Source organism: Tiliqua scincoides, chromosome 2 (assembly GCF_035046505.1).
Source record: "Tiliqua scincoides isolate rTilSci1 chromosome 2, rTilSci1.hap2, whole genome shotgun sequence".
Classification (NCBI taxonomy): domain Eukaryota; kingdom Metazoa; phylum Chordata; class Lepidosauria; order Squamata; family Scincidae; genus Tiliqua; species Tiliqua scincoides.
In genome coordinates, this window is record NC_089822.1 from 254,113,809 (window position 1) to 254,141,480 (window position 27,672).

Below are 27,672 nucleotides of genomic sequence, written 5' to 3' on the forward strand. Positions count from 1 at the left end.
TCCATTTTAACTGTGATGGTTTATAGCAGTGGTTACCAAAGTCCTGCTTGGACTTTGGGAACCCTACAAGTATTTGTGGGAGAGGGGGCAGCAACTTGATTGGGACACTTGTGCTGCTACTGGGGAGGGAAGGGTTTTTTACACTTACCTGGGAGTCAATATGGCTCTCCAGAGGGTCCAGGGAGCCTACTACCTCCTCTGCAGCCTTCAAGGCAGCTTCAAACTCCTGATAAAAGAAAACTACTTCAGGTTTTGCAACAAAAATAGGAAGTGGTTTCTTTTCTTTTTATCAGAAGTTTGAAGCTACTGGCAGGGCTGCAGAGAGGGTTGCAGGCTCCCTGGACTCTCCAGAGAGCCATAGCGACCCCCAGGTAAGTGTAAAAATCCTTCCCTCCCCAGCAGCAGCACGATCATCCTGATCATGTTGCTGCCAATTTCTGGTTTCCCTGGTTCTCCTTTTCCGGTTCCCCTGATGGGTTTGTGACCCACCAGTTTGGGAACCGTTGGTTTATAGCTGTTAACTTGCAGAATTTACCAACCCAGATATGGTGATGGCTGATATCTTCAGTGGCTTTCAAAAAGGATTAGATGGATTTGGGCCACCTAAGCTAGTAGTCACCTGCTACATCTTGTGTTCAGTACATTCTATAGGTCAATTATGTATTATGAGAAGACGTTCTTTCAGCAGAAGCCTATATGTGTTTACTCAGAAGCAAGCCCCTTTTTATACTATGGTGCTTTCTCCCAAGTAATTATGCTTAGGATTGCAGCCCTAGTCGTGTCCTTCTTGAACTCACTGCCCATCAGTTTCTTTGGTAAAGGGGCCATGGCATGATCCAGTAAGGCTGTCTTTTTTTAAAAAACTTTTATGCCTGCCTTTTCACCTCTAGACTTAAGTTTCAGGACATCTCTTGTAACCATTAATTACAAACAGCATTTTTAAAACATCAGCATTAAGCAGCACATATGACAGGATAGCAAAAGGGGCTCAGGCCAAAGACAAGAATGGCCACAGGTTCATTCAACAGCTGAAGGTTATAGTATTATGTAGCTTCAGCATCTCAACTTGCGGGTTAGAGCAGCTATTTTCAACTGGTGTGCTGCAGCACACTGGTGTGCCACAAAAGGTCCATAGGTATGCTGTGGGACTTTGGAACACAGTAGCGGAATATTGCTGTAAAACTCTTCTGGGTTTTGTGGCTCTGTTTTTCCGGCAGCTGTCTGTAGTGACAAATTGTCTGTTCCTCTTCCTCTGCTGGTAGAGTCGGCAGAGGAAGAAGGACAAACATTTCATTACTGCAGACAACTGTCCTAGAAACTTGGAAAAGTCTCCTGGAAGCAACATCACAAGGAGCGGTGGCCATAGAGAAGACCATAGAGGCCAGTGAGAAGAAAATGTTGAAAATTGCTGGGTTAGAGGAAGACCGAAAACCAGTTGGCCAAAGAGAAGGAAACCAGAAACTGAAGTTCACTGTGCAATCTTGACTAAAGGTGGGTGGGTTTATGAGACTCGTTCAGCCTGGGTTTCCAGATGATTCTGTTTTTCTTTTCCTGAAGACCATGGAGCAATTAACCGATCATCACTATGAAACACTGACGGTGCCTGATGACCCTGCAGCTAACTGCATCTATGTTCGGCTTGGCCAGAAGAGCAGCGTCCTTTTGCATCGCAGTACGGAGGAGTATCCCAACAGTGTGCAAGTAAGATGAAGGGGGGCAGGTGTAAGATGGAAGGGGGTAGGGAGGGGACATGTTGTAGCTTCTAGGCATATATGCAACGTCTGGGACAGGGTTTGAGATATTTTGGGGCCTCTTCAAGGCTTGTGTGAGGATGCACACTTGGGAATTTTTCACTTGCTCCCAAGTGGTGGTGATCTTCAGTGCATGTCTGCAGCTTCCATGCCTAGGAGGGTGGTATCAATAGGGTCTTGCTTCTTGTGAGGAGCACACATCTGTATAGTAGTCTTATGCAAGTATACACTTTTTATAAAAGCAAGTATAAACATTGTACTGGATTTACATGTGTGCCAGGGCCTCACGAGGCACGATCCATTTCCCTTGTATGGCTCAACACATACAATCATTGTGCCCCACTGTGTGGTGTGGAGCCATATAGGAGTAACTTTATAGTGAAACACCAAATGTCTGGATTGCCCATTATGCAGGGAGCAGGGCTTTGATTTGGGCTGTCTGGTAGGGGGTGGGGTGGGGGGTCAGGTTGAGGATTTTAGGAGCAGAATTTAGAATACAAGTGGTCCTGTTTATAGTTTTCACAAGGCGTAGCCAGGCCTTGAGGCACGTCATCCCCCACCGCCAAACTCCATTGTAAGCTTTATTGGGATGTATGTGAGGGAGAAAAGGAAAGCCCTACCGATCTACTTACGGCTTCTTGGGTCCTGTTGTGTCAGACTATTTCCCTTCCCTCTTCAGCTTAGTGAATGAAAGGAAGAGTTCCATTTCGGGTATATATCTGCCATATTCTGTCAGGAGGCAGATTCAGGGATCCCTCCTGTCTCTTCTTAGGCTCTGGGCATGGCTTGGTAGGAAGGGGCAGAGTTCAGGGTGGTATATACTTTGAAAGAAAACTAACACATGTTTGTCTGTTTTCCCCTTATAGCCTTTCCAGAAGCTTCCAGACTATACCCTCATCCCAGCTGCCTGCACTGAGGTGGCCAAACTCGGTGGGACTCTCAGTTCCTGCTCTCTTCTCATCAACAAGAAGCTGGAGATCTAGTGCCTATTGAATCCCCCCAAAATACAGAGATTTTTGATCCCTGAGGAGGAAACCCTTTCCTCAATTTATGTGTGCAGGTGCATCTGGTTTTCTTAGCTTCCTCATGAGGCCAGGACCTTTCCCACTCAAAGGTCAACCTTAAATTTTGCAGTTCTCTCTCTCGCTTTGCTTTGAACCTTCCCCTCCATGAATCTCACTGTTCTCTTTATTTTTTTTCTTGCCTGCTACTGCATACCCTCTAAAACACTTTTACCCCTGAAGTAGACTGGTGCTCTCATCTTATTTCCAGTGTTGAAGAAAACCCTTTACAATTGGCAAGAAACCAGAAGCTCTCGCTCTTGACTATTGCTGCTTTCTATAAGATTTCCCCCTCCCTCCATTTCTGGATGATCCCTATAGATGATCAAAAAGGGCACTCCTTAGCAACAGAGTATGATGGGTTTTCCTGAGACAGGTTGTTAAAACAAGTGTGGAGAAATGTTTGTGGGCAACCATCGTGGAAGATACTTAAGGGATTCCCATGATGAAATCTGCACCCAAGATGGTGGCCAAAGTAGGTAAACTTCACTCTTATTTGTAGTGCAACATGAGGAGAGCAGAAGACATTTTTGTAGTTGAGGCCACTATGCGTTTTTCAGGCTGTTTTCAACTTTGGACTGCTCATTTGAGGGACAAGCCAATATTCTATTTGTGTAGAATTGGGCGATTCCATGGCTTAAGGGGGATTAGAAGCCACCTTATTTTTGTGCAGTTATGAAACCCCCCCTTGCCTGATAAGTCAATCCAGTTGTGTGAAGACTCCACTCATATGCACCCTATAACAATGAAATCTTTCCCCTCCTTCAATAACTTGGTTCTAGAAGAACCTGCAAAGACTCTCTTGTATGACTATTCAGCCTGCCACGTCTCTCTGGTGCTGCATTTTTGGGTTCAGAGGTAGATGCGCACTCCCTTCTCCTGCCCTATGCTCAGAAGAATTGCTTCCCCACTGCCACCTCTACGGAAAACCTCTCTACATATCTACTGGCTGAAGCAGTCCTGGAGAAGCAGCAAGATCAGGAATTCAGACCGTGAGGACCGCTGCTTCCTCCAGTCCAGTGGCACAGTGTACGTGTGTTTGTGTGACGTAGTTAAGAGGCGTTTGTAGGAATGGTCTTGGAAGCTATAGGGGAAGCGCCCTCCGTTGGGGAATAGGCATATTGACAAAAGTAGGACTTAGATGCACTCACTGCCTCTTGAATCTTTTGTGGAAATAATAAAGACAAAAAGACCATACCAACTTCCCATCTTGTTGAGTCATTTTTTTATTGGTTTCTGTGCTGCTTAGGCCTTTGGACGAGGTCCCATAACAGTGGAAATAACAGGAGATGTTAATTATCTGAAATCCATAGGAATGTTTCTATATGAGCGTATGCCTATGCTAACAAAGGTGGAGACAGTGCTTCTCTGCAAGCCATTTCCAATATGCATTTTGAAGATGCGTGACAGAAATGGTATCTTCCCATGCTAGCTATCCTTGGCCTTATGAAGTGAAAGAGAAACTACATTGTCATGGAGATAGAACTTATTCTTGGAGCACCTGTGTCAGGACTATACCATTTGTGTCCCACCAATCCAAACCAGACATATATGGTGGTTTTCTGGAGTTCCAACTCTATGTGATTGGCCTGGAATCTCCAAGAAACAGCATCAACCTCCAGGAGGCTACTGAAAGCACTCCTAGAGGTGTAATCAATATAAATAACACGGGGGGATCTTCAAGAATAGCTTCAGTCAGAGATGGCTGAGATTGTGGTCTACTAGGTATACATTCTGTTCTTGCAGATCCAGGCAGGCAGAAGAAGCTGGAGGTAGGTCAGCCCTTGACAGCTCATATATAGCTGGTGAGCTACATTCAGCTCAATGGGTAGCAGGCTATGAAAGGCCAGTCACTTTCTGGTGTGTGGATGCTGGTAAGCAGTGTTTCTTCCTCTTGGAAGTCAAGCTGCAGAGTGCATTCTGAGATTTTGTCCAACAGTTATGTTGGATAAACAAAATTGCAGAGCGTGCTTGAGGAGTCATCTTGCAAAGGGCCTACATGCAGGCTGCCCATATCATTCTACAGCAAGTTGTATGAGAGAAAAATCAAGGGTTGTGTGTAGAGTTTGGCTTTCTATTTAAGACCTTTAAACAAGGAGGAGAAAGGTTAAGGTCCTAAATTTCTGGAAAAAAATTGGCAATTAAAAAACCAAGTGTTCTGTGTCTTCTGGGAGTCAATAACCCCAACGGTAGTAGTAAGGACATGGAAAAATACAGTTTGTTGTCTCTTCCTCAGGTTTCTCAGGCACTTTCAAATGGCTGCAATAGCAGATATGGGAAAAGTGGTATCAGTGCTGCCCTTCTCATAATTTAGATTTGTTGGACATTTCATCTCCCACTAGTTCCTGTCTCCTCATGGCTGTTAATACAGGGAGTCAGTTGGGTGGCCCATGTGTTTTGCTTCCAGGAATGAACTGGTGGTGTGGCAAGGAGGCCCCTCTGGAAAAGTGGGCAACCATCTTGGAAGGCACCAGAGGAGGCATCTTATCTCTTACCAGAGATGTGAAACTGCCCTCTGGCCCTCTCTTGACCTCTTCACACCTCCAATTTAGTAGGATTGCCATCCTTCTTCTGGTAAGATTCTTTGTATGTGCAACATTTTGCACAACAGGCAGAAAATTAATCGGTACAGCTCTAGGCACAGCAATGCAATTATGGGGAAAGTGTTACCTGCTGGAATTTTTATTTTTAGTTATTCTGACTTTTGACCCAATGGGTATACAAGGCAAATTACAATAACTGTAAAAATACAAGATATAATAATAGTACATAAATGAGTACTAAAAACCCAGAGAGACCAAAGCCAACAATTGGAGATCAGCTCCAAAGGATCTCTGAAAGTGAAATGTAGCCAACTAAACTCTAGGAACAAGGAAGCAGAATGAACTTCCCTTGGTGCCTTTCTAGATGAGATCCTGCTCCCTGAAACCATCTGTTGTGGCCCAGATAGAGTCACTGCTCCTGACAAAAGTAAAGGAACGCCAGCCTCAGACCTTTAAGGCTTTTCAGGTCAAAACCAGACCACTGAATTGAGCCCAGAAACCAATGGAGCATTGTCAAAATTAGCAAATGTTCCCTGCAGCCGACACCTTGCTGACTGCCTTCTGAACCAAGTGTAGTTCCACATAACTTTTCAAGCCCCGTGTACAGCACATTACAGTAGTTCACTCTGGACATCACCAAGTATGAGCTATTATGGTGATTATGGTTTCCTCTCCAGGAAAGGGCACAGCTAGTGAAAAGCACTGGTCACTTAGGCACCTAAGGGCATATCCAAAATGTGGCCATGAGTTTGCAGAGAGCAGGAGAGAGAGTAACCACATCTAAAACAAGTTATTTACCTATTTCAGGATTAGCCAAGCTCTCAACCAGCTGGAAATATTTGCATAACATGTATCTCTTAAAGGAGTGTGGAGCCCTGCTACAAATAAAACGGCAACATCAGTCTTGCTGTTTCCATCCTTGTCTTTGCCACAATACTATGAATTTTGTTAAACCAAAGCACATGTACCCTTACTGTATACATAAGTTAGTACACATGTGCCATATTCTGAGTGCAGAATTTAAATTTCTTCAACGTTATTTGTTGTATTGTCATGTCTTCCCTTCAGGATGATGGAAGTTTTGTGTCTATCACAGCTTGAATGACTAACGTGTCATTACAGATATAGTTGGTCTGTGGGGCATGAAGCACATTCAAGGGGCAGAACTCGGGAAGTCCACTGGCCACATTCGTTTCACTCACGGGGCGCTGGAATGAAGATGACGACTCCAAGGGACGGAATGAGGTGGAGATGTGATTCTTGTTGATTTGATCCAGGAGAGTGAAGGTGACCTGGTAAAAGAGGAGGACCGAAAGCATCTCAAGCAAAGTTTAACTCAAACGTTTCTTCAGAATCCATGTACTCCAGTGCAAAGAGCGTTGGGTCTGGTCCACACATCGATTGGACTGATGCTACCACTTATGGTGTAGGAGAGTGCACAGGTGGTCCTTACCTCTGTTATGCACATAAGAGGATGTGCACAGATCAGGCCTCTGCAATAGAATTCTATCTTAAAAAGTCTTCCATATGGACAGACATCCTGCCTGGAGTGCTATCTTTATATATAATATAATGTGTGCTATCCCTATAATGTGCATAGGGGAGGGGTGTGTGCTTGTGCTTCTGACATAGGCATGGAAGTGCTAGCATGAGTGCAAACTTGGCCTTAGATGTGAGAGACAGGGATTGAACCTGTACCTCTGAGGTGTTCTCACTGTGGTTTTTGGGCAAGTCACTCTCTTAGCCTCAGTTTCCCAAATATAAAATGGGAAGATTAATATGTTATATGGAGCCAGACCACTGATCCATCTACTTCTATGCATCTAAGGCTGCAGTCCTAACCAACTTTCCAGCACTGACATAAGGGCAATACAACTCCGAGATAAGGGAACAAACACTGCCTTACCTTGAGGAGACCTCCATGCTGCCCCCCCCCCAACTGCAGGATGCAGCACAAGCCCCATTGGCATGTGATCCAGGAGCTATGCCAGTGCTGGAAATTGTGCCCTAAGTCAACTGACAACAGCTCTTTAGGGTCTGGGGCAGAATTTTTCCCAGGCCACCTGTTGAACTGAACATGCCAAGAGACTGATCAGTCTGGCATCTCATACCTGCAAAGTGTGTGCTCTTTGTTCCTTGGATTGGGGCCAAACATATGTAGCTACCTTATATGGAATCAGACATTTGGTCCATCCAGGTCAGTATTTGAAGTGGCTCTCAAAGGTTTTGGAAAGGGGTCTTTTCTCAGCTCTACCTGGAGATGCCAACCTGGTACCCCCACAGGTGAGGGTAGGCAGATTTTGGCCCTCATGGTGTATTCTTTTTTTAAAAAAAAACTTTAGTACCCTTGCAGTCAGTTGGGGTGTGTTACATTTACAAAGCATGATAGCATAGGCAGGATCTTGTAATGAGCCTAAACTAGTCTGTGTTAAGTTGTCATATGTCTCTCATTCTTAAGAAGTGCCTTGCCGAATTGCACCGAAGTCCAACATTCCTTCCTAGAATCTCAGTGAACAAGGCACCAGGTGGCCCAATTTTGGACTTCAGGTTATTTTCTGTCCACTCCTGCGTAAAGAACTAAGAGCTAACCCACATTCAGACCACCAAGCCAGTGCTCTCTGAGTGATGGGGAAGAGCCCCATTTTTTACCAGCCCAGTTCAAAAGCTGCATACCTTGTGTCGGAACGGCCACTTCAGAAAGAAATCATATTCTCCTTTCATCAGAACCAGAAACAGTGAGAGGTGGGTCCCGGCTCCTGTACCATCTCCATTTGGGAAGAGCTTGAGGCAGAGCTTGTAACCGTAGCGGCTGGTGTAAAAGGCTTTGGGTGGAGGAAAGAACACATGGTGTAAAAATGATGTGCTATGCTGCCCTCTCATGGGCAAATTGAGTTAATATCCTGGGTAATGCGAAGTAAAAGAAGATGATCAGTGTCCTGCATGATATGACAACACTGGGATTCCATCCAGTATCCTAGCAGCGGCCAATGAAGTGAAGCATCTGGTGGGAAAACACTAAGGGCAATAGCATCTCATCTGACATCATCTTTCACTTGGATTTGGGATCTCTTCAGCAGCCCCAGTGCTAGGTTTTCGCAACCCCTGGGCCAAAGCTGGGTCCCTCAATGGCTCGTGGGGAATGCATATATGCACACACTGCTCCTCCTGCTGAAAAGGTCAAGAGGGGCAGTTGAACAGATCAGTCTTAGTGCTGCTGGGGCACTGGGACAGAAGTGTTCAAAGTCCTTTACACCCCTTTACACTCCTGGATGGCAAGGAAAGTAAGTCAGTGGTCAGTCTGAACACTCATCTTGCAAGGCCTCAGCAGAGCTAAGACAAGAGTGTTCAACTATCCCCTTTTAATCTTCATGGCCATCCAGGAACATAAAGGGCAGTGGTCTTCGGGTGGTCCTCCTGCCACACCTCCAGGATGCTGAGAAAGGAGCATCAGGATCATTCTCCAACTTTCCAGGCCATCCTGGCAGCACCCAGCAGCTGGCAGGATGATTGCAGAGGATGTTACTCTGTTGTGGTCTTGTCTCTCCTGCCCTCATAAATGGATTTCCTCATTTGTTAGCTAGGGGTAGTGCAACCCAGACCGCTTCCTGACGCTATCTCGGGTCTGCCCCGTAAGGACTATGAAAGAAACGCAAACCCTTACTGTTTTTTTTTTTTTTCACATGCTTTGGCAAACCCAGAAGGGCAGGACTTCTGGTTTTATTCACAGGACAGCGCAAATGCTTTCTGGTTGGACAGAGGCTCTGGTGGCAGAGTCAAGGCGAAAGGCACTCTGCTGCCCCCCAGGACCCTTTGCAATCTGATGCTCATGCAGCCTGCATCAGGTGGTCTCATGGATGGGCCAGCAGCAACTTTGGCATAACAGGGTTTTCTGAGAAAGCCCAGTCCCAGCCTCAAAGCAGTGGTGTAGCTATGCTATGTGGCAACCGGGGGTTCAATTTTTTTCAACACCCCTCCCCAGAAGGCCTTACAAAGGTATATCCAGTTTTTGGCAAAACATGCAGCCTCCACAGGCCTCAAAAGGTCTCAGAAAGTCGCCCCCTGACACCCTCCCCTGGTGTGAGATCAGGAACAATTGACCCCTCTGGCCTCCCCTTACCTCTACCACTACCTCCACAGTGGGGGTGGGGTGGGGAGAAAGCAGCAAGGGTGCAAATTGCTATGTTGAGCATGTTGCACTGCTACTGCCTACCATCTGATGCACAGAAGCGTGGCTTCCAAGGCTGACCTGCTGGGCCCTTAATTGGCAAACCACCCAACTAACCCCTGATGTCAGCCTTGCTTTTGAGGGCAAAATTAGAGGCCCTCCAATCAGGATCCTCCAATTCACCTAGCGATGTTTTGCAAAAGCCACCTCTCCATTGCCTTCCATTCCATACTTATGGTTACTCACAGGGAGAGTAAAGGAAAGGCCAGATGCCTGCTTGTGCCTCCTGCAGCCTGAGTCCCACGGCAGGGATCTTCCATAGGAAACACCCATCATACGTGGTTTGCTCCAGGGTGTTGATCCGGGTCACTAAACTGCCAATCATCATGTCCTTCATGGCCAAGAGGGAGTTTTGATGTTCCACCTGGAAAAAATGTGTGAAAATGAAGGAGAAAGGAAAAGGTTGAGCTAAGTTTGATTTGGAAATGACCAGATATTGATCAAAAGCAATAATATACCTCCCAAGGAAGGAAAGAACCTTATTGCAAAGAGTGGACAGGGCTGGAGAGAGAATCCTTCTCTTCCTGCTACAGTGCGGTCTCTTGCAAAAACAAATTAAAAATGGGTTGAAAGTAGTGCTGCACCCAATGTTCCCTAAATTTGATAGTCACTGTATGACAGTCCAATTCTAACTGGGCTTTATGATCGCAGAACAGCAGGTCTGCTGTCATAAATGGCTATATGGTGGCCTGTAGCTGGCTACTGGCAGGCACACAGGATTCTGACCTCTGCATCTCTGGGATAATCTCTTACCTTTTCCTCCAGGGAAAGGATCCTGGCCATGGCCTCTCCAAGGGTGACTCCAGGGGCTTCCTCTCTTCTATTCAGCTCCCGACTCAGAACTGACACAATATTCTCGAGGGTCTTTTGTCGTGTTTCCAACTCGGTCACTTTCTGTTTGAATGAGAGGCCAGACCTCAGCCTCTTCACCAGTTTATCCAGCGGGCAACTCGAGCCTGCCAACTGGTGCAAAGCCTCGAGGAGCTGGGGATGCTGAGAGATCAGATTTTCTTCCACTTGTCCACTGGGCACCTGCATACAGTGGAGGCTAACCTATAGGACAACACCAACTACTGTCACCTTGGACATTGATGGGACTCCTTTCCACCCTAGCCACGTTCATATCCACAGCCATGATGAAAACTGCCTGGTGGAGAATGGAACAAGAAAAATGGTGGCCCCCATAAAGGAAAGGCTTTCCCATTCTCCTGTTCCAATATTAGAGCTCAAGGGGAGGGGAGGGTTGATAAATACAGGATGCTCCTTGAGACCCACCTTGTCGAAATGAGTGAGTGGCTGGATTCCTTTCTCTGTCAGGCATTTGGGAGAGGACATTTCACTATAACTGCAAACCAGAAAGACAAAAGGAAAGAGAAAATTTAACAGTTAAAAATCATTCTCTCCCCCCATCCTAAGTCAAAGGGAGACCACTGCTTTGGGAGATAGAGACAACACTACACCACACAGCCTGAATGTCTGGTATTAAACTGAAATATGTTACATTTATTGAGTTGTATTTTGAAGGTTTGCAAGCCACCATGGAGGCCTTTGAACCAAACAGCTGTATAGAAATATTAGCACAAACAAATAAGTACAGTCATCACTGATTAAAGCTCTTTTTGGTTGAACAGAGGGGCACTGCTTGAGCTCTGCTTCCTGAGGTGATATCCCCATGTACATCTTGCATTGTCACTCGAGTAGCAAGCTCTTCAGTGCCAGTCAAGATAATTGCTCCGCATCTCTTAAGAACCCCACCCTTTCCTCAAGTTTCTGCTGTTCAGTTCATTGCCCTCTTTCACCAGCCACTTTGATTCTAGGCCCTCTAACCTCTCTGCTTCCCAGAACCCCTTCTCAGTCCTCTTCGTGCCTCATAAAACAACTCCGGTTCCTAGGCCACTGTAAGGTTCGAAATCCCCGACAAACAGACAACTTTCCCTTCCCTCTCAGAGGCTGGACTGCAGACATTTTATCAGCTTTGCTTTCTGAGTATCTGGAATGTCCATGAAGCAGAATCCCCACCATCCCATCAGCTCCACCAGTCAGCATCAGTGTTCCCTACCACATGATTCCATGTGCAAGGGATGCTCAGAATGACACTGATGTTCTGTAGCTCCCCCTAGTGTTGTTTTGGGAATTCTCACTCTGGGATCCCCCTTCCTTCGCATTACTCAGGCCACAGTCCAAGCATGTTGGATTTTCCCCAATGTTTCTGACTGTCATGGGCTGATTTGCTTCTTCCTCCCCAGTCACAGCGGGTATTTATTCCACACACTATCACCAGATGATACCACTTGGGGATTTTCTTCTTCTATAGTCAGAAAGAGAACCCCTGTAGTCAGTAAGAGATCCCCAGGGGAACCCCACTTCTGACATGTGGGATAGGGATGTAATGGTTGGTGATCGAAAGGTGGGAATTTGGTAACAGGGAAGGTTTTGAATTAAACTGTAGATAGTAAAGGAGTATTTTCAGGGGTGCCGTGTTGAAAGATTTTCCCCAGCCTACTGTTTCAGACTGTATGCAATCTGTATTACTCAAAAGAACCAGGATCTCTAACCAGCTCACTATTTACACTCATAAGAACATAACATAAGAACAGCCCCACTGGATCAGGCCATAGGCCCATCTAGTCCAGCTTCCTGTATCTCACAGCGGCCCTCCAAATGCCCGAGGGAGCACACAAGCTAACAAGAGACCTCATCCTGGTGCCCGCCCTTGCATTTGACATAGCCCATTTCTAAAATCAGGAGGTTGCACATACACATCATGGCTTGTAACCCGTAATGGATTTTTCCTCCAGAAACTTGTCAAATCCCCTTTTAAAGGCTTCCAGGCCAGCTGCCATCACCACATCCTGTGGCAAGGAGTTCCACAGACCAATCACATGCTGAGTAAAGAAATATTTTCTTTTGTCTGTTCTAACTCTCCCAACACTCAATTGTAGTGGAATTTAGGGATTTAGGAATTTAGGGAATTTAGTGGAATTTACACTCAGGGGAGTGTAAATGATGGGTGATGATCTTTATAAATGATGAAATAGTTACATACATCAAAGACCTGCATTGTTTTATTAGGGGTTAATTGAATTGTGTTGTTGATAATATTGATTATAGGTGCTGCAAGATGTAAAAGAGGATCAACTCATAATTAATGCTCTTTACACTGTTCTCCCCCACCATCCCCCATCTAATCTTTAAGCCATTTCTGCCCAATGTTGCATATATGCAACAGGGATCAAATGCGTACACCTGCTGACTGGGCAGAAATGGGTTACAGCAGTGGTTCTCAAACGTTTTAACACCAGGACCCACTTTTCAGAATGAGAATCTGTCAGGACCCACCAGAAGTGATGTCATGACCAGAAGTGACATCATCAAGCAGAAAATTTTTAACAATCCTAGGCTGAAATCTTACCCATGCTTATGCCCCATTGACCATCATTGTTAAAAGCACACACATAGTAGCCTGTTAAAAGTACAGTTCTGTAACGTTTTCCCAAATGCAGTCACATTTCATGGGAACATCAAATCTAATATATTAAAAATAAAATATTGAAATGAATAGAGACCCACCTGAAATTGGCTCACAACCCACCTAGTGGCTCCCGACTCACAGCTTGAGAAACACTGGGTTACAGCCTTTGTGAACTTGACTCTCATCACCAAACTGGAATAGTCTTTTCCCCCCACACCCACCCTCCTGATATCTGAAATGGTGACCTTGTTCTTTAAGCCCTAAAGGAAGGGATCCAGGGTGAAATTCAACCATCTATTAAAAGCCTTGGCTTGATTCACTAGTTCTGTTTCCTTCTTCTTCCTTTAGCATGCCGAAATATGGGTCCTCTTCTCTTTGCCCCTCATCCTCATCGAAGGGCTTACCCCAAAACCGAAGCAGGATTCTTCTAACTCAGACCAAACGCTCATTAACTCCAGTTTTCCATTTCTCACAGTGGCCACCCAGTGTCTCAGAGAAGCTCAAAAGCATGGTAGGCTCCCCAGAACCAACAGTTATTCAGAGGTATAGTGCCTCTGTACATGGAAGCTCTACATACCCATCAGAACTAATAGCCTCCAGTGATAGATTTATCCCTTTCTATGGATTTGCCTAATCTCATTTTTAAAGACCTCTAAGCCTATAGCCATGATCACATCTCATGGCAGCAAGTTCCATAAACCTGTTGAGCATATGAATGAACTATGTACTATGATCCTTTGAACACGCGCAGGTTCTGCTTCTCATCACTGAGCAGCCACTGTGGGTCTCCAGTCCCCCCAGTGGGATTAGACAAGCCGAGTTTCAGGGTTGACAAGCCTAGAATGTCTCTTTTAGAATTAAGTGTGAATTGAATCCTCCCTATGTTCATCAATCTCCTCCTCCACAAGAGGGCATGATATATATTGCCATGGTAATACTGAGTAAGGTTAACCTCAGTGGGGTTTTAGTAGGAGGGACTGTAGCTCTGTGTCCATGCTTTGCATGCAGAAAGATTCATGATCAACCCATGACACCTCCAGGTAGAGCCGGGAAAGGACCCACTCTAAAACCCTCAAAAGCCACTACTGTTTGGTGCAGACACCACCGACCTAGAGAGAACAATGGCCTGGCTCCATATAAGGTAGCTTCCTCTTTTCATTGAAGGCCAGCATACTTCTCATTCAGGCACCTGGGAGGAGGCCAAGAGAATAATGTCTTCCCTAAAGCTGCCTAGTGATTTAATGGCCAAGATCTCATTCATGCTCTTAGGCACTGTATTTAAACCTCTGTGTGAACTACTGATGTAAGGCTGGTTGGTTGTTTCTTAATGCAAAAGAAAGAAAAGAGAGGCATTTATATTATGAAGGAGCCTGTTACCCAAAGTGGGTTTTACAAATGTAATTCCAAATAAGCCTCATGGGTGAAAACATTCCATTACCTGTTCTAGTTATCTAGTTTTCATTCATTCAACCCACCCACCCAAAGTCAATTTCTGAGAAGGGGGGGGGGTCTTCAGGCTGCCCTGGAAGCAATATCCTCAGACCCAAGAGCTGGACACATAAATCCCAGTCCATTGTAATTATTCAGGGGAGAGAAATAAAGAACTCAGCACATGCTCAGAGTCACCCTTATTATTAAAAATATATTGTAAACCGCCTTTCAAACAAAAGTAGCTCACAAAGTGGTTAACATAGAGGTTTGTAGCCTGTCATCACATTTTATTTTATTTGTAACCTGCTTTTCAATAAAACACTAGAAAATATAAATGGAAAAATAAGAAAATGAAAATTATAAGAATAGAACGGCAGAATCTCTCTCTCTCTGTCTCTGAATATATATATAAGCATGTATATGCTTCCCCTGGGGGCTGGGGATAAGAATAGGCCCTCAGTTTGGCTGTACTTGTTTGGCTGTACTTGTCGTAAGAGGCGACTGAACAGCCACTGGGTAGATGGAACTCGTGAGCCTGGGAAGGCAGCTCATCTGAGAGAAGGAAAACTCTGATCCCAAACCTCCACCGCCTTGTGGCTACATCCAGTTATGGAAAAGGCTTAGGGCTCAACCTCGAGGCAAAATTCGGAGCCGGAGTCCCTGAGGCAGTTCATGGCTGAACACAGTCACGTTCTAGCAACTCCTGCGATGCTGCTGGAACCAACCGTACTGGCTTCTGCCTTTCAATTGGACCATTTCAGCGACATGGAGAGGGGGGATTTGCTGCATGGGAAACAGTCTATTCTCCATATCAACCTTACCCAGGCTTCACGCACTGGAGAGGACACTGTTCCAGAACCACTATTCAGAGTGCGATACCATAGTCTTCCGAGACTGAAGGATGCCAACTGATATATATGCACACACACCACTAACCACTGTAAATCTATAAAGAAAGATGTCTTAGGGCACAATCCTAACCCCTTATGTCAGTGCTTTCCGTGTGCTGCATCCTGCAGTTGGGTGGTACTCATGGAGGCCTCCTCAAAGTAAGGGAATGTTTGTTCTCTTACCTCAGAGCTGCATTCCCCTTATGTCAGTGCTGGAAAGCACTGGCATACGGGGTTAGGATTGCGCCCTTAAGTTGGTAGGTTCCAGGGTTGAGTTCCAGCACTGGCAACAGGTGGGGTTAAGCCCTAATGTGCTTCCAACCCCAAAGATATCACCTTGCACCCCCCCTCCATCATTACCACCATTACCCTCCATTATCAAGCCAGCTATATCCCTCCTTCCCTTCCTCTTCTGACACCACCATTGCTCACTGCCACGTACCTCATGGTCTGCCTGCCTGGATCCATCAACTGCTCAGCATGCGTTTCCCCTTCTGGAGCTTTATGAGCCCTTCCATGTGAAAGCAGGACACACTTTTTCCCCTTCTTGGTCTATTCAGACAGAATCAGGGTGGGCAGGAAGGAGCAATGGTTGGCTGCGGAGGTTGCTGTGGGTGCTGGGTGGGGAGATTCCCAGAGCTAAGAAGGAAGCATGAAAGAGTAAGTAGTAAAAGCAGAACCGAAACAAAAACTTTGCTCATTGTAACTTCAAGGTCTAAGTAGTTTAATACTGCATAATGTACAGAAGAGGACACCTTTCTACCTGTCGCACATTTACCCCACATAATGTTTTCCACTCCCACATATTTGCATACTCTCTTACTCCAGATTAGGGCTGCAAACTTACCTAGGGTGTAAATTACATTTAACTTAACTGGTAAATTACCAGATTAGGGTTTAACACTTACCTGGGTGTAAATTATATTTAACTCAATTCTACTTACTTCTGAATAGATATTTTCTTATTCATATTTTAATGCTGCCCTTTCTCCAGTGAGCTCAGGATAATATACATGGGTCTTCCCCTCTTTCAGTCCTCACAACCACCCTGTGATGTAGGTTAGGTTGAGAGATGCTCATGGGATAAAAGGGTAGCTATTTCCCATCCATTCAGTGCCTGCTTAACTGCTTATAGGGGAAATGAGAATTCAAATTTAACTGGGTCCTTGTCAGCATGGCGAACGAGGTCGGTAATTCAGGTGGAATGCAATACATATGACACTTTGAAGGCTATAAGACAGTTCTCTGCCTTGAGCAGCTTCCAATCTAAAATTCAACACTAGACATGAATGTCTAGATAGAATGAAGGAAGGAAATAGAGGCGGGAGTAAGCAGAAGGGCCTGTGCATTTATTTAAAGTTATTCATAGTAAGGCTCAGAGATGGGAACTCGTCAGGTGACTCGAGTTCGAGTCACAAAAGTGTTTTTTGCTGACTTGTCTACACTCAAGCCATAAGCATCCGTGACTCCGATACTGACCTGATTCAGAAGCCACTGACTCCGCACTCAGTTCCTATGCATGTAGACATAATCTGTTTGTGTCTGGGTGTACTTACTTACTTTTTTTGTTGCGTGAAAGACCATCATTCAAACCAGGCGAGCAGCAGGGAAGTTCCCACCAGGAGGCAGGGAAGGGTTAATGCTTTGCTTTTGCATTGAGCAGGGGTGGGAGGCGGGAGTGGGCTGTCATGTCCATCCCCCATGTTCATTGGATGGGGGTCTGATTTTTTCTTCTTTGGATGAGGTAGGGCAGAAGGAGGAGCCCAAGGAGATTCTTGCCTTCAAATTGGCTGGAGAAGCCCAGGGAGGGGGAAAAAAGGAGGCGGTTGTAGTGATCACACTTTCCAACTTCATGGCTCTTTCAGGTTACTTGGGAGGAGGAATGACAGGTGCAAATGGGACTACTTCTGAGTACAGCTGCAAAGGATTGGGTCATACTGGTAAGCCTCCCAGCTGCTGCACAAGACCCTCCACTCTCTTGCAGCTTCTGTCCCCACTCTCATGCAGTCTCCCCCCCCCCCCCACCTGGGATGAGGACATCAGGAGAGTATTAAATAAGAACTCCAACACACACACACACACACACACACACACACAGAGCAGCAGCAGCTCTGTTTTTTTCCCATGAAGCTGGCTTTTTAAAGGGACAGACTTGTGACTCTAGTCTTTTCGAGTCACCAAAATGCTCTGGGCGACGTGGAAAGTCTGCCCATTATGATTAATTTTTGAGCTGAGTCGCTGGAGGCAGAGACTCAAGTCAAGACCTGCTGAACTTGCCCATCCCTGCTAAGGCTCAGTTACAGTAGTGGGGATGAGGGCTAGGAGTCCTCTGCCCATGCACACTCATTTCTGTTCACACCATCTATCTGTTTCTTACAACAGGCAGTCTCTATTTTCTGTCATTATTATTATCAGTGGTGTCACAGCCCACCAGATGCTTGGACTCAGGTTTTTGGGTTCTCACTCGTTTGAAATCTACCAAAGAACTTAAGAACTGGTGAAATATCACCTTATAATGTATACTACTACTACTACTACCTACTACTACTACTACTACTTATCATCAATAGTGTAACACCCCACCAGATGTTAGGGCTGGGATTTTTGGGTGTTCACTAGTTTGAAATCTACCCAAGAGTATCATCATTCATCATCATCATGTGTATTTACATACCACTTTTCAACAAAAAGTAGTTCACAAAGCAGTTTACATAGCAAAACCAATAAATGGCTTCCTGTCCCCAAAGGGCTCACAGTCTAAAAATAGCTCTCTGTAATAAAACGCTATTCTTTCGAGGAGATGGCAGGAACTTTTCAAAAATAGTTTTACATTTCTCTGAATGCCCACGTTCCTACTAGTGTACTTTCCTGCCCCTCCTACGGATCTCTAGAAGCTTAATCTCGAAAGCAGTGGGGAGGAAAGGTACTTGACTGGAGGGCATGGAACAGTATGCAGGAAGATCCCCCTTCTTTTTTGCTACTTTTTTTTAGGCCAAGCAGCTATGGGGGTGGAGGGAAGACCAGATTCAGTTGACATCCTTCCCCATAAATGTCACTGTCTCTTGCTTTCAAGGTTGGGAGATCGGGAAGATGAGGGCGAGGATGGAAACATAAATTTTTTTATTTTTAAAAATTATTTAAAAGCAACTCTACTATGACTATTGGGTGGTTAATTCTGTGGCTCCTGAAGCTCTGCTACTTTTCTTACTGGATGGATAGAAGATGTGGTGGAGGGTAGTAATATTTTTGAAGAAGCACCTGAAACTCCTTTCTACTCCCTGGAGTAGTTACAGAAGGCTGCCTTTTGCTGAGTCTGGCCACTGGTCCATCCAGGTTAGTGTTATCAACATGGACTGGCTGCAGCTCTCCAGCCTTTTGGACAAGAATTTTTTGCTGCCCTCCATGGAGATGGCAGAGCTTGAACCTGGGCCCTTCTGTATGTAAAACAGGTACTCTACCACTGAACCCAAGCCTGAGCCTGCTCAGCAAGGGCTGGGGAACACCTTTTTTAACATGCCTAAAAATGGAACTTTTAGAAAGAAAGTATGTAGGATGTCACAAAATTGATACAATTTAATTTTTTGGAATATTGAGCCTGGGCATGTTTTGGAAAGTGAAGTCACTAGCAACCATGGCACAGAGTAAGATGGCAGGCAGGGGCTATGCCAGAATGCATTATGCTCCAATACAAATGCAGACATCACCCACATGTCTTTAGTGTAAAGGTATGTGCTATACTGTGACTGCAAATGCATGTGCGTTAAAAACAAGAGTTGGGTTGGTCTCTCTCTGACTCGAATTGTCTGGGTGGTAGCCCTAAACATGTGAAGTTACAGAGTCTGTCTAAGCTTGCAGTTGTGGGTTCTCCCTTGTTGGAGGTTTTCAAGTAGAGCCTGGCTGGCCACCTTTTCAGCTGCCTTGCACTGAGCAGGGATAGGACTAGATGACCTCTAAAATATCTTCCTACTCTAACAATTAAATCAGGGGTGCTCAAACTTTCAACTTTAGGGATCCTGGACCTTTAAAATTGTGTAGGAGAGATAATTTCAGCAGGTGCAGCTTGTCATCTGTGGGATGACAAGTTGCACCTGCTGAAATTCTCTCTTCTATACACTTGTTAAAGGTCCAGCATCCCTAAAGTTGAAAGTTTGAGCACCCCTGAATTAAATGATTTTATGAAGGCTTTTCAGACTGCAGGCAGCAAGAGGATATTCTCACTTTGTGTTGTCCATTTCGTTGAGGTTCAAGGGCCCACTGTGGGGACCCTGCCCCCAGAATGAATCCTGACTTAGTAAATGGTTATCTGCCTTCTCATTCTGGCTGAGATCTCTCTGTTCCCCTTTTCGAGACCAAGCGACTTTGTTTTCTGCAAAATTACACCTTGCACTTTCAACTATAACTGCAAGAGACAAGGACCTTGAAGAAATTAGGACCTTGAAAATGCACTAGGATGCATTTTACAAGAGGAATACCTTAGCACTGCTATCCAGTCACTTGCTAGGGTTGCAGTCATACTTGCCTGCACTGTGGAGAGGGTTGGTCTAGATGTCCTCTGAGGAACTCTCCAACTTAACATTCTATGAATGAAACACCTGGAAGGTTAAGAAAAAAAGCCTGCAAGATTTTGAATAGTCAAAAGGGGAAGTAAGAAAAGGAAGCTATACTGATACATTTCCAACGCTGCCTCATTCCACTATCCACTGATGTGATGTCATATGACCTACTTGTGTCAACCAATGGGACTCCCCACTCTGTCCAGTTGTGCATTTCCAGATTCCCCTTAAAAAAAAACTATTATACTATGTTGAGCTGAGGGGAAACTCTCAACTGTGTGGAAAGAAACAAAACACAAGCCTGCAACATTCTCTGGCAGCCACTTGGAGCAGCAACAAGTTTCAAGCTCAGCTGTTTATGGCAGGGCAGTGGTCCTGCACCCTGCTCTCCAGAAATGTTTTCCATGTGGATGTCTGCCAATGAACTGCTATGTGTTTGCCACTAGAACTGCCAGCTTTCTTTCTTGGTCCTGCTCCAGTGCCTATCAACAGCAGTTGTCGCACACGCAATATTAACCAGGTGAAGCTTAACGGTAAGAGAAGTGAGAAATGTTTCCTTTCTCTGTGTTGTTGGACTGCTGTTCAAAGGCATAGGAGCAGGACCTGGAAAGACATGTGGCAACCTTAGTTCCTGCAGGTTCTGGGGTCTATTCTGTTAGCCTGTTAGGTTTAGCTGTCCCCTGCAGCTGACAGTTTAAAACAAGGGTTGTAGACTGTGTAGCAGTGGCGTAGCTAAGGGGGTGCAGGGGGTAGCCGTTGCACCGGGCATCAAGCTTTAGGGGGGCAACAAACTGAGCTTGACACTAATGACCAAAATTGTGAAAATCTTGGTATGTATGAATAATACCATCATGTTATATATCATTGGAAAGGTAATTTAATGCGGATTGCAATGAAACAAACAGCACTGGAATATCTGCATTCTATCAAATGTTATGGTCAATTAAACAGAAAATGAAAACGCAACTGTCTTGTGGAACAAAAAGTGGATTTGCCTTACTCCAAACTGACCTATGAGACTGATTGTTCTGAGTGCCAATGAGATATTATTATGATACAGCATGGGACCAATAACTTTTTATTTATTTCCTTAATTAAATTTGATTTTATCATGCAGGGATGGGGGGGCTACAAAATGTTCTTTGACCTCAGGTAGCAGATAGATGCCTTAGCTGTGCCACTGACTGGGGGGGGAGACAGCAGAGCAAGTGGGTGGTGAGCTGCTAGGGGGAGGAGGTGGGTTCCTCCCAATTTTCACTTTTTTAAAAGTCCAGGCGTGATGTCACTTCCAGTTGTGACATCACTTCTGGGGCAACATTTTGAGCTTGGCACCAGGCTACATGATCATTAGTTATGCTACTGCTGTGTAGAAATGTAGATGTGGGAAAGCTAACATAAATGGGAGAGAAAAGAGAATTAAGCAGAGGTGTGAGGTCACACCATGAAGATTTCCTCTTACTTTTAAATATGCTTATCAGGGTTCCCCTCCTCCCACAAGTCCCCAACTTACCCAGGGAGAAGGCTTCTGGGCCAGAGGACCAGGGAGGAAGCCGGTGGAACATGGGGCCACCTCCCCATAGGCTGCCTGGGCACTCCTGCAGGCGGCAAAGGGCAGCAGAGGAACATAGCATGGTGAACCCCCTGCTTCTCCCTCTGCCTTGGAGGAGGGAGGGGGGAGACAGGACACAGGCCATTCAGCTGCTGGGCAGTCACCCCTCCCCCGCCTCAGGGGAAAAGGGGAGCACTCCCTCGCCTAGCCAGCCAGGACCTGCCTTACTGGGCAGGGCACCTGGCTATGACATCGGGGGCCCACAACTAGACCTCCCGACATCATCTGCAGAGCTACAGGACCCAGGTGGGCAGGGCCAGCCCAACCCCCAAAGGCAGAGACCAGAGCAGAGGCAGCAGCCTTCCCAGTCCTCTCAGGAACAACCCTGGCAGCTCCAAGTGAGAGGAGGTGGGAGGGAAACCGAGAGAGGAAGGGGAGGAGTTGTGGTAAGCCCAGGGGAGGGCAGTCCCAGAAACAGGCCCTTTTTGTACCATCCCTGTGAGGGAAGGGGAGGGGCCAAAGGGGAGGGGTCTGCCCTACATAAACCTGGAGGCCAGGGATGACAAGGCAGTTGGGAGTCAGAAGAGCAGGCAGGAGGACCTGCTGGTAGCAGCCCCTGCTCCTGACTAGCAAATGCTGCCAATCCAAAGGGGGGGGGGACTGGGTGACACAACCCCCCCCTTCTTCTGGTGAACTGCTCTGAGGCCTCCACAAGGGGGTCCCCCTTGGAAAGGCCAGGAGGGCCCTCCCCCCCCACAGGGAGGCCTCACAATGCTATTGAATTCAGGCTCAAGGCAGCCATTTCCCTTCCCAGTCTAGATCACTAGAGGGAGGGAGGAGAAGATGTGGGTGCTGAACAGCTCATTAATGTACAGTGTCATCTTCTAAGTTGCAAATGGCAGTTCGGAATTGAGAACAGAGTCCCTTTAGGCTGAATAAAACCAGTAGCACTAAAGATAACAATGTCTGTAGTTTCAGTTAAGTGTGCATTAATTAATTATTGCCAGGAGTTGCACTGGTGTCTAGGGCTATGTCAGGGTGGAGTTACACCAGCATCTGCAGCTAATTGGTGTCACAGTGTAGCTGGAACAGAGTGGCCAGATACAATGGAGGACAGAGTGCCTGTACCTTTAGGGCACAATCCTAACCAACTTTCCAGCACTGGCATAGCTGTGCCAGCAGGGCAAGTGCTGCATCCTGCAGTTGGGGGGCAGTCACGAAGGCCTCCTGAAGGTAAGGCAGTGCTTGTTCCCTTACATTGGAGTTGCATTGCTCTTACCTCGGTGCTGGAAAATTGGTTAGGATTGTATCCTTAATGCAATGTAAAGAAGAGGGAATTTTGGCAGGTGCAGCTCAACATGGAAGAGTTTAAAAAGGCACATCTACCAAAGATCACTCTTCAATACAGTGTTTAAAGGTAGAGGCACTCTGTCCTCCATTGTATCTGGTCACCCGAAGCTGGAATGATGTTCTACTGGTGTCCAAAGCCTTGCAACATATTCTGTGCTGCTCAGAGTGAGTTTTTTGAAGCATAAGATTCCACTGTAAGGGCCCAATCCTGTTCAAATTTCCAGTGCCAGTAAAGCTGTGCCAATGGGGCATGCACTGTGTCCTGTGGTGGGGAGGCAGCCAGAGAGGTCTCCTCAAGGTCAGGAAACATTTGTTCCCTTACCTTGGGGCTGTGTTGTGGCTGCATTGGTGCTAGAAAGTTGGATAGGATTGGGCCCTAAGTCATGAATAAGGCTCCAAGGAGGACTTCAGAGGAAGCCACCACAGTGAATTGCCATAGCCTCCTTGAAAGCTTCCCATTCAAGAGGATAAAGGCTTCAGCTTCATCCTGTTTGATAAAGTCTACAGGACTTACTTCTGAATAGGCATACATTGATTGCACTGTCAATGTGCTGCTACCTACACAAATCCATCCTGACCAGGGCTGGCCTCCATTCCCCCCACTCTCCTAGCTCAGCACACACCCCCTCCCCATTTCCTCTTCATCCTTTCTTTTCCAATCCAGGGAGTGAAAGGAGAAGGAGAAACAGCCAAGGCAAATAGAAAGAGGTGGGCACTTCTACCAAAATGCTGCCTGAAGCAGTTGGCCTTCAGTTGGCCTCATGGATGGGCCAGCCCATATCCTTACCTTCCTCTTTCTCCATCCTCCAACTGTTGCAGAGCTCTGTGGTTTTCCTCTTGCATGTTGGAACACTTCCCCTTACGCATATCAATATCTAGAGTCTGCCCTGCCCAGGAAGTCCTAGTAAGAAAGCCTTCATCTCCTCTTCTGAAGGTCTAACCCCTCTCATCCCCCATGAAAGCCCTTCTTGTCTTCAGATGGCTGTTGGCTACCCTGGTAGTTGTGAACTCAGGCTCTCGAGGAGAAGGTAAGCAGCAAATACTCCCCTGGAATAGGCAGTGCAAGCTTTGCAGGGAAGCTTAGCTGGAAAGGCTTGGTAGATTCATTGAAAGGGCTTAATCTGAGCCAAGATTAGGATTCCCAATTTTTCATTTAGACCCCATAGCTGTGCCTTAACAGCAGCTCAATGTGCAGAAGTAACAGGTGCTAGTTGCTTTGTCTGTTAAACTTAGCTGGAAACTTAACTGCCTTAGAGCCCAAGCTTATGCTTGTCTACTCAGAGGTAAATCCCATTATAGTCAGCACATTCCTTCTCATTTGCAGTGGCCATTCGTGTTGAGTAAAATCCGTGTATAAAAAAATCAGTGTATAACAAGGTTGGACCTGTATATGATAAAATAGATACGCAGAGAACCATTTATGCCCAGGTACTGGCCATGTCCTGCACTCCTGACCCAGACAGGGTCCCCTGAAGTTCAGTAACTGATGTCAAAAGTTCACTAGCTGGCCTAGCAGCTTTCAAATCTTGTGATGCACAGACAACAAAGGAGCTACTGTTGCTCACTGGAGAAAATCAGGAAATGTGACTTCTCTGTGATGTGTTAGTTTTCCATGTGCAGCTGTGGCAAATGTTTCAACAGTGATCCCCTGTGTGTATTCCAAGGAGGTGGTGTGTGATGAAGGACAGGCATCACTAGGGTTTGCATGTATGACTTGATAGTGTTATTCAAAAATACAAAGATTTTCACAATTTTGGCCACTAGTGGTGTCACACACATGCCGCAGGTGTCACTAAGTGTGGTCCACTCCTCCTGCACTTCCCTGGTGATGCCACGGATGAGGGGACTCCTGTCCTGAGCTTGAATCAGCTCCTACATTTGCTCCTGACGATGTTTAGAGCTGAGTTTTTGTAAAGTCTTGAAACACCTGACCTGACAGCATTGCAGCTGGTCAGAAATATTTAATATAATCATATTTACAAGTATAGAAGCAGAGCACCAGACAGAGGCAATCAACATGAGTGCTTCTACTCAGCACAGTGTTGGTGCTAGGGTTGGGGAACTTTGGGCCAAGCTCTGTGCTAGGCCTGTCATAACACATGCATGTCTACATGCCCCGCCCCACAATTTGGACTGCATTTTCTCAGTGGGCAGTGGTGGTCCTGGGGAAGCTGGGGGACAAAAACCTCAGGCACCACACCTGTGGGGGCAGCACCGCCATGCCTGCCATCTCTGCCTGCCCTCTGGAGCCGTTCTGCGGGCTGGGGAGACCACATGCTGTATCCCCAGACACTCCAAAAACCTTCTGAGGCCTCTGGAGTATGGTCAAACAATACTTCTGGTTTTCATCGGAAAATTGGAAGTATTGTTTAATGGTGCTCCAGAGGCCTCAGAAGGCTTTTGGAACACCTGGGGACATCATGCAAGGCTCTGTATGGTTGGGTAAGTCTCCTCGGAGTGGCACAGGGCCAGGTCCACAACTGTTAGTGGGAGACTATGGGAGGAGTGACCAGCAGCACCCTCTATTGACATCCAGAAATAGGAGTCTTTAGTTGGAGGAAACTCAGTTGCAGACAGGGATGATAGGAGAAGGCAGCAAAAGTTTGAGAACCACTGCTATAGGTTGTTTATGATGGTGGAACTTACGTTCTGCCATTGTAAAGGCAGTGGCATCACCATAAATGGAGCACCTTTGCCAGAAGCATCAGAGTTGCCAATGCTAATAGTTGGCAGCTCCATGAGCCTGCCACTAATGTAAGGTACCGGAGGGGGTGGATCATAAGCCGGGAGGGAAGAGGCAAGGGGCTATTTGGAGGCTGGAGGGGTTGGATCTTGGTGGCAGCGATTTGTGCCAGGATGTTATCCCTAATTTTGCTACCAAACCCGACCCCTTTCTCTCCTCAGACTTGCGCCAGCTAAATAGCAGGCATAGATCCAAGGAAACCCGTAGGCAACCAGAAGACCTACCAAGAAGTAAGTTAAATGTTTCATACATGCTGGATTTAAAAAAAATGTAAAAATGCATCTCTCACAGGATTGGGGCATTCTAAGCCTTGCAGAAGCAGCTCTCAAACACATGCTGCCTCTGGGAGGCTCAGGAAAGCCTCTGAAGGGAGAGTAGAGCAGAGCTCCCCTCAGAGCTTCAGAGGCTTGGGGGGTGCAACCTCCTGACTGGTGGTGGCTGTCGCATATGTGACCTGTCACTGGCTGGAAGGTCATTAAGGGGTGCACACCTGTATTTTGAGGCCTGCAATGTGAGAATATCGGAAAATTGATGTCTTATTTGACGTGATGCTTACCAAGATCAAGACAATCTAATTTGCAATTCTATGTCAAAAATTAAACTTCAAAATTTTGCATTAAACTGTTTAGATTTTATTATATTTTTGCATGATTTTGTTCCATAAGATGTCCAGCTGTAAGTACCGTAGATACACACCTATAAGGCAATCTTGCAGATAAGACGAAGTCAGGTTTTCAACCAAAAATCACAAAATGTTCCTTGACCCTTGGGTAAGTCAGGGGTAAAACTTGGGGACTGATGCTTTTGAGGAGGAGCTGCAGCTTACCCTGGAGCCTGATTGAAGGGGGTGAAAGAATCTGAGCCAAGCCACTGTTTTTGAAGACATTAACAAGGTGCTTATGTAGTAGTGTGGGCCATCCCCCCACAAAGCAACACTGAACATTACTTTGAATTGCTTAAAAAAAATAATCCAGATTTGAAACTGCAGAAAAGCATTTGCAGTTTTAAAATCCTTCCAAAACAAATGTAACATCAATATAAAGCAACATAAGCACCTTATCTCAACACCCTGCTTCCACTGCTGCCAGACAACTTTTTATACTGCTCACTGTTGTTTTAAGAGGCACTTCTGGGTTTGGAGTTAAGGAACCTGCTCAGAAGACCTTACAATGAAGCTCCAACAAATATAAACAAAGCTGCCTGTTTGTAAGTTGTGTGCAATCACTCAAAATGTTCCTCTGATGCTTCACAGACCGTCTGCAGGCACCATTAAAACTCCTCCAGGCTTCCCCTGGCTGTCTAGATGTGTCTGAACAGCCCTGACCCCCCCAGTGACCTGCAGATAAGACGAAGTGTCAATCCATGCTTGATTTATTGGTAGAAATTTCTCGCCTTATAGGCGAGTATCTAATGGTCCCAGCTCTAGAAGGCTCTTAAAAACACTTAAAAGCAAAAGATGCTTATGCACTTCCTTTGTAGCATAAGGATTGTTAGACAATAATGCATCATAATGGTTTCAGTAATGGAGTTTGACACTGGATCGGAGGCCAAAATCTCTTGTCATCTGAAGAGACCCAAGAGCCAGAGGATATGGCACTGGATCCCGCAGTATCCCACCTGTGCGGGCATGAAGGGAGGCCTAGGGGAGAATGCCATCAGAATCTTTTCATCCGGAACTGGCAATGAAAAACTGGTGTACTTGGATAGATTTAAACAGCGCTTAACAGAGGAGAAGGAAACAAACAACACCGTATCTTTTCTTATTATCCAAACCGCTTACATGAATGACTCAGGCACTTACTTCTGTTCCAATGACAGGAAGAATTCATCAAGGGTCTTGGTCACTGTGAAACCTGGTAAGGATACTGGGGTTTTAGATTAGGTATTTAAGGTATTAGAGTGGGGTTGGGGCTTAGGGTCAATATGTTTCTCCTCGACTGGGTATCTTAATGTCATTTGTAACTGAAAACTTTTATCATGCATCTTATTGTGTTGAGCAGGGTTTTGTCCCCATCAATACAAGGAGAGTGTTGAACAGAACACTACTTGCTTTATCAATGAGGGGAAGTTTGAATTATCAATGCTCCCAACAATTGATTATGTA

At 45.9% G+C, this 27,672-nt stretch overlaps 2 protein-coding genes across 3 annotated transcripts in view; one reads left to right on the plus strand and one right to left on the minus strand.

The window, feature by feature from the left end:
* Window positions 1-4,016, plus strand: part of DDAH2 (DDAH family member 2, ADMA-independent) — a 28,988-nt gene extending 24,972 nt beyond the window's left edge. The window contains exons 6-7 of the mRNA XM_066617738.1: window positions 1,558-1,701; window positions 2,618-4,016. Coding sequence (XP_066473835.1) covers window positions 1,558-1,701; window positions 2,618-2,734 — 261 coding nt within the window. The 3' untranslated portion in view covers window positions 2,735-4,016. The remainder of the gene's footprint in view (window positions 1-1,557; window positions 1,702-2,617) is intronic.
* Window positions 4,017-4,102: 86 nt separating this feature from the next.
* LOC136641732 (TNF receptor-associated factor 1-like) lies at window positions 4,103-16,002 on the minus strand. 2 transcript variants are annotated; one of them, XM_066617737.1, is made up of 6 exons: window positions 15,816-16,002; window positions 10,856-10,925; window positions 10,334-10,474; window positions 9,767-9,944; window positions 8,029-8,177; window positions 4,103-6,647 (listed from the first exon to the last, which is right to left on the minus strand). In XM_066617737.1, exons 1-6 carry the CDS (start codon window positions 15,839-15,841, stop codon window positions 6,420-6,422), a joined length of 792 nt encoding a protein of 263 aa, XP_066473834.1. In that variant the 5' UTR covers window positions 15,842-16,002; the 3' UTR covers window positions 4,103-6,419. The 2 variants fall into 2 exon arrangements, with proteins under 2 accessions (XP_066473834.1, XP_066473833.1); XM_066617736.1 differs by having other exon boundaries at window positions 10,334-10,633.
* Between the last annotated feature and the right edge of the window lie 11,670 nt (window positions 16,003-27,672).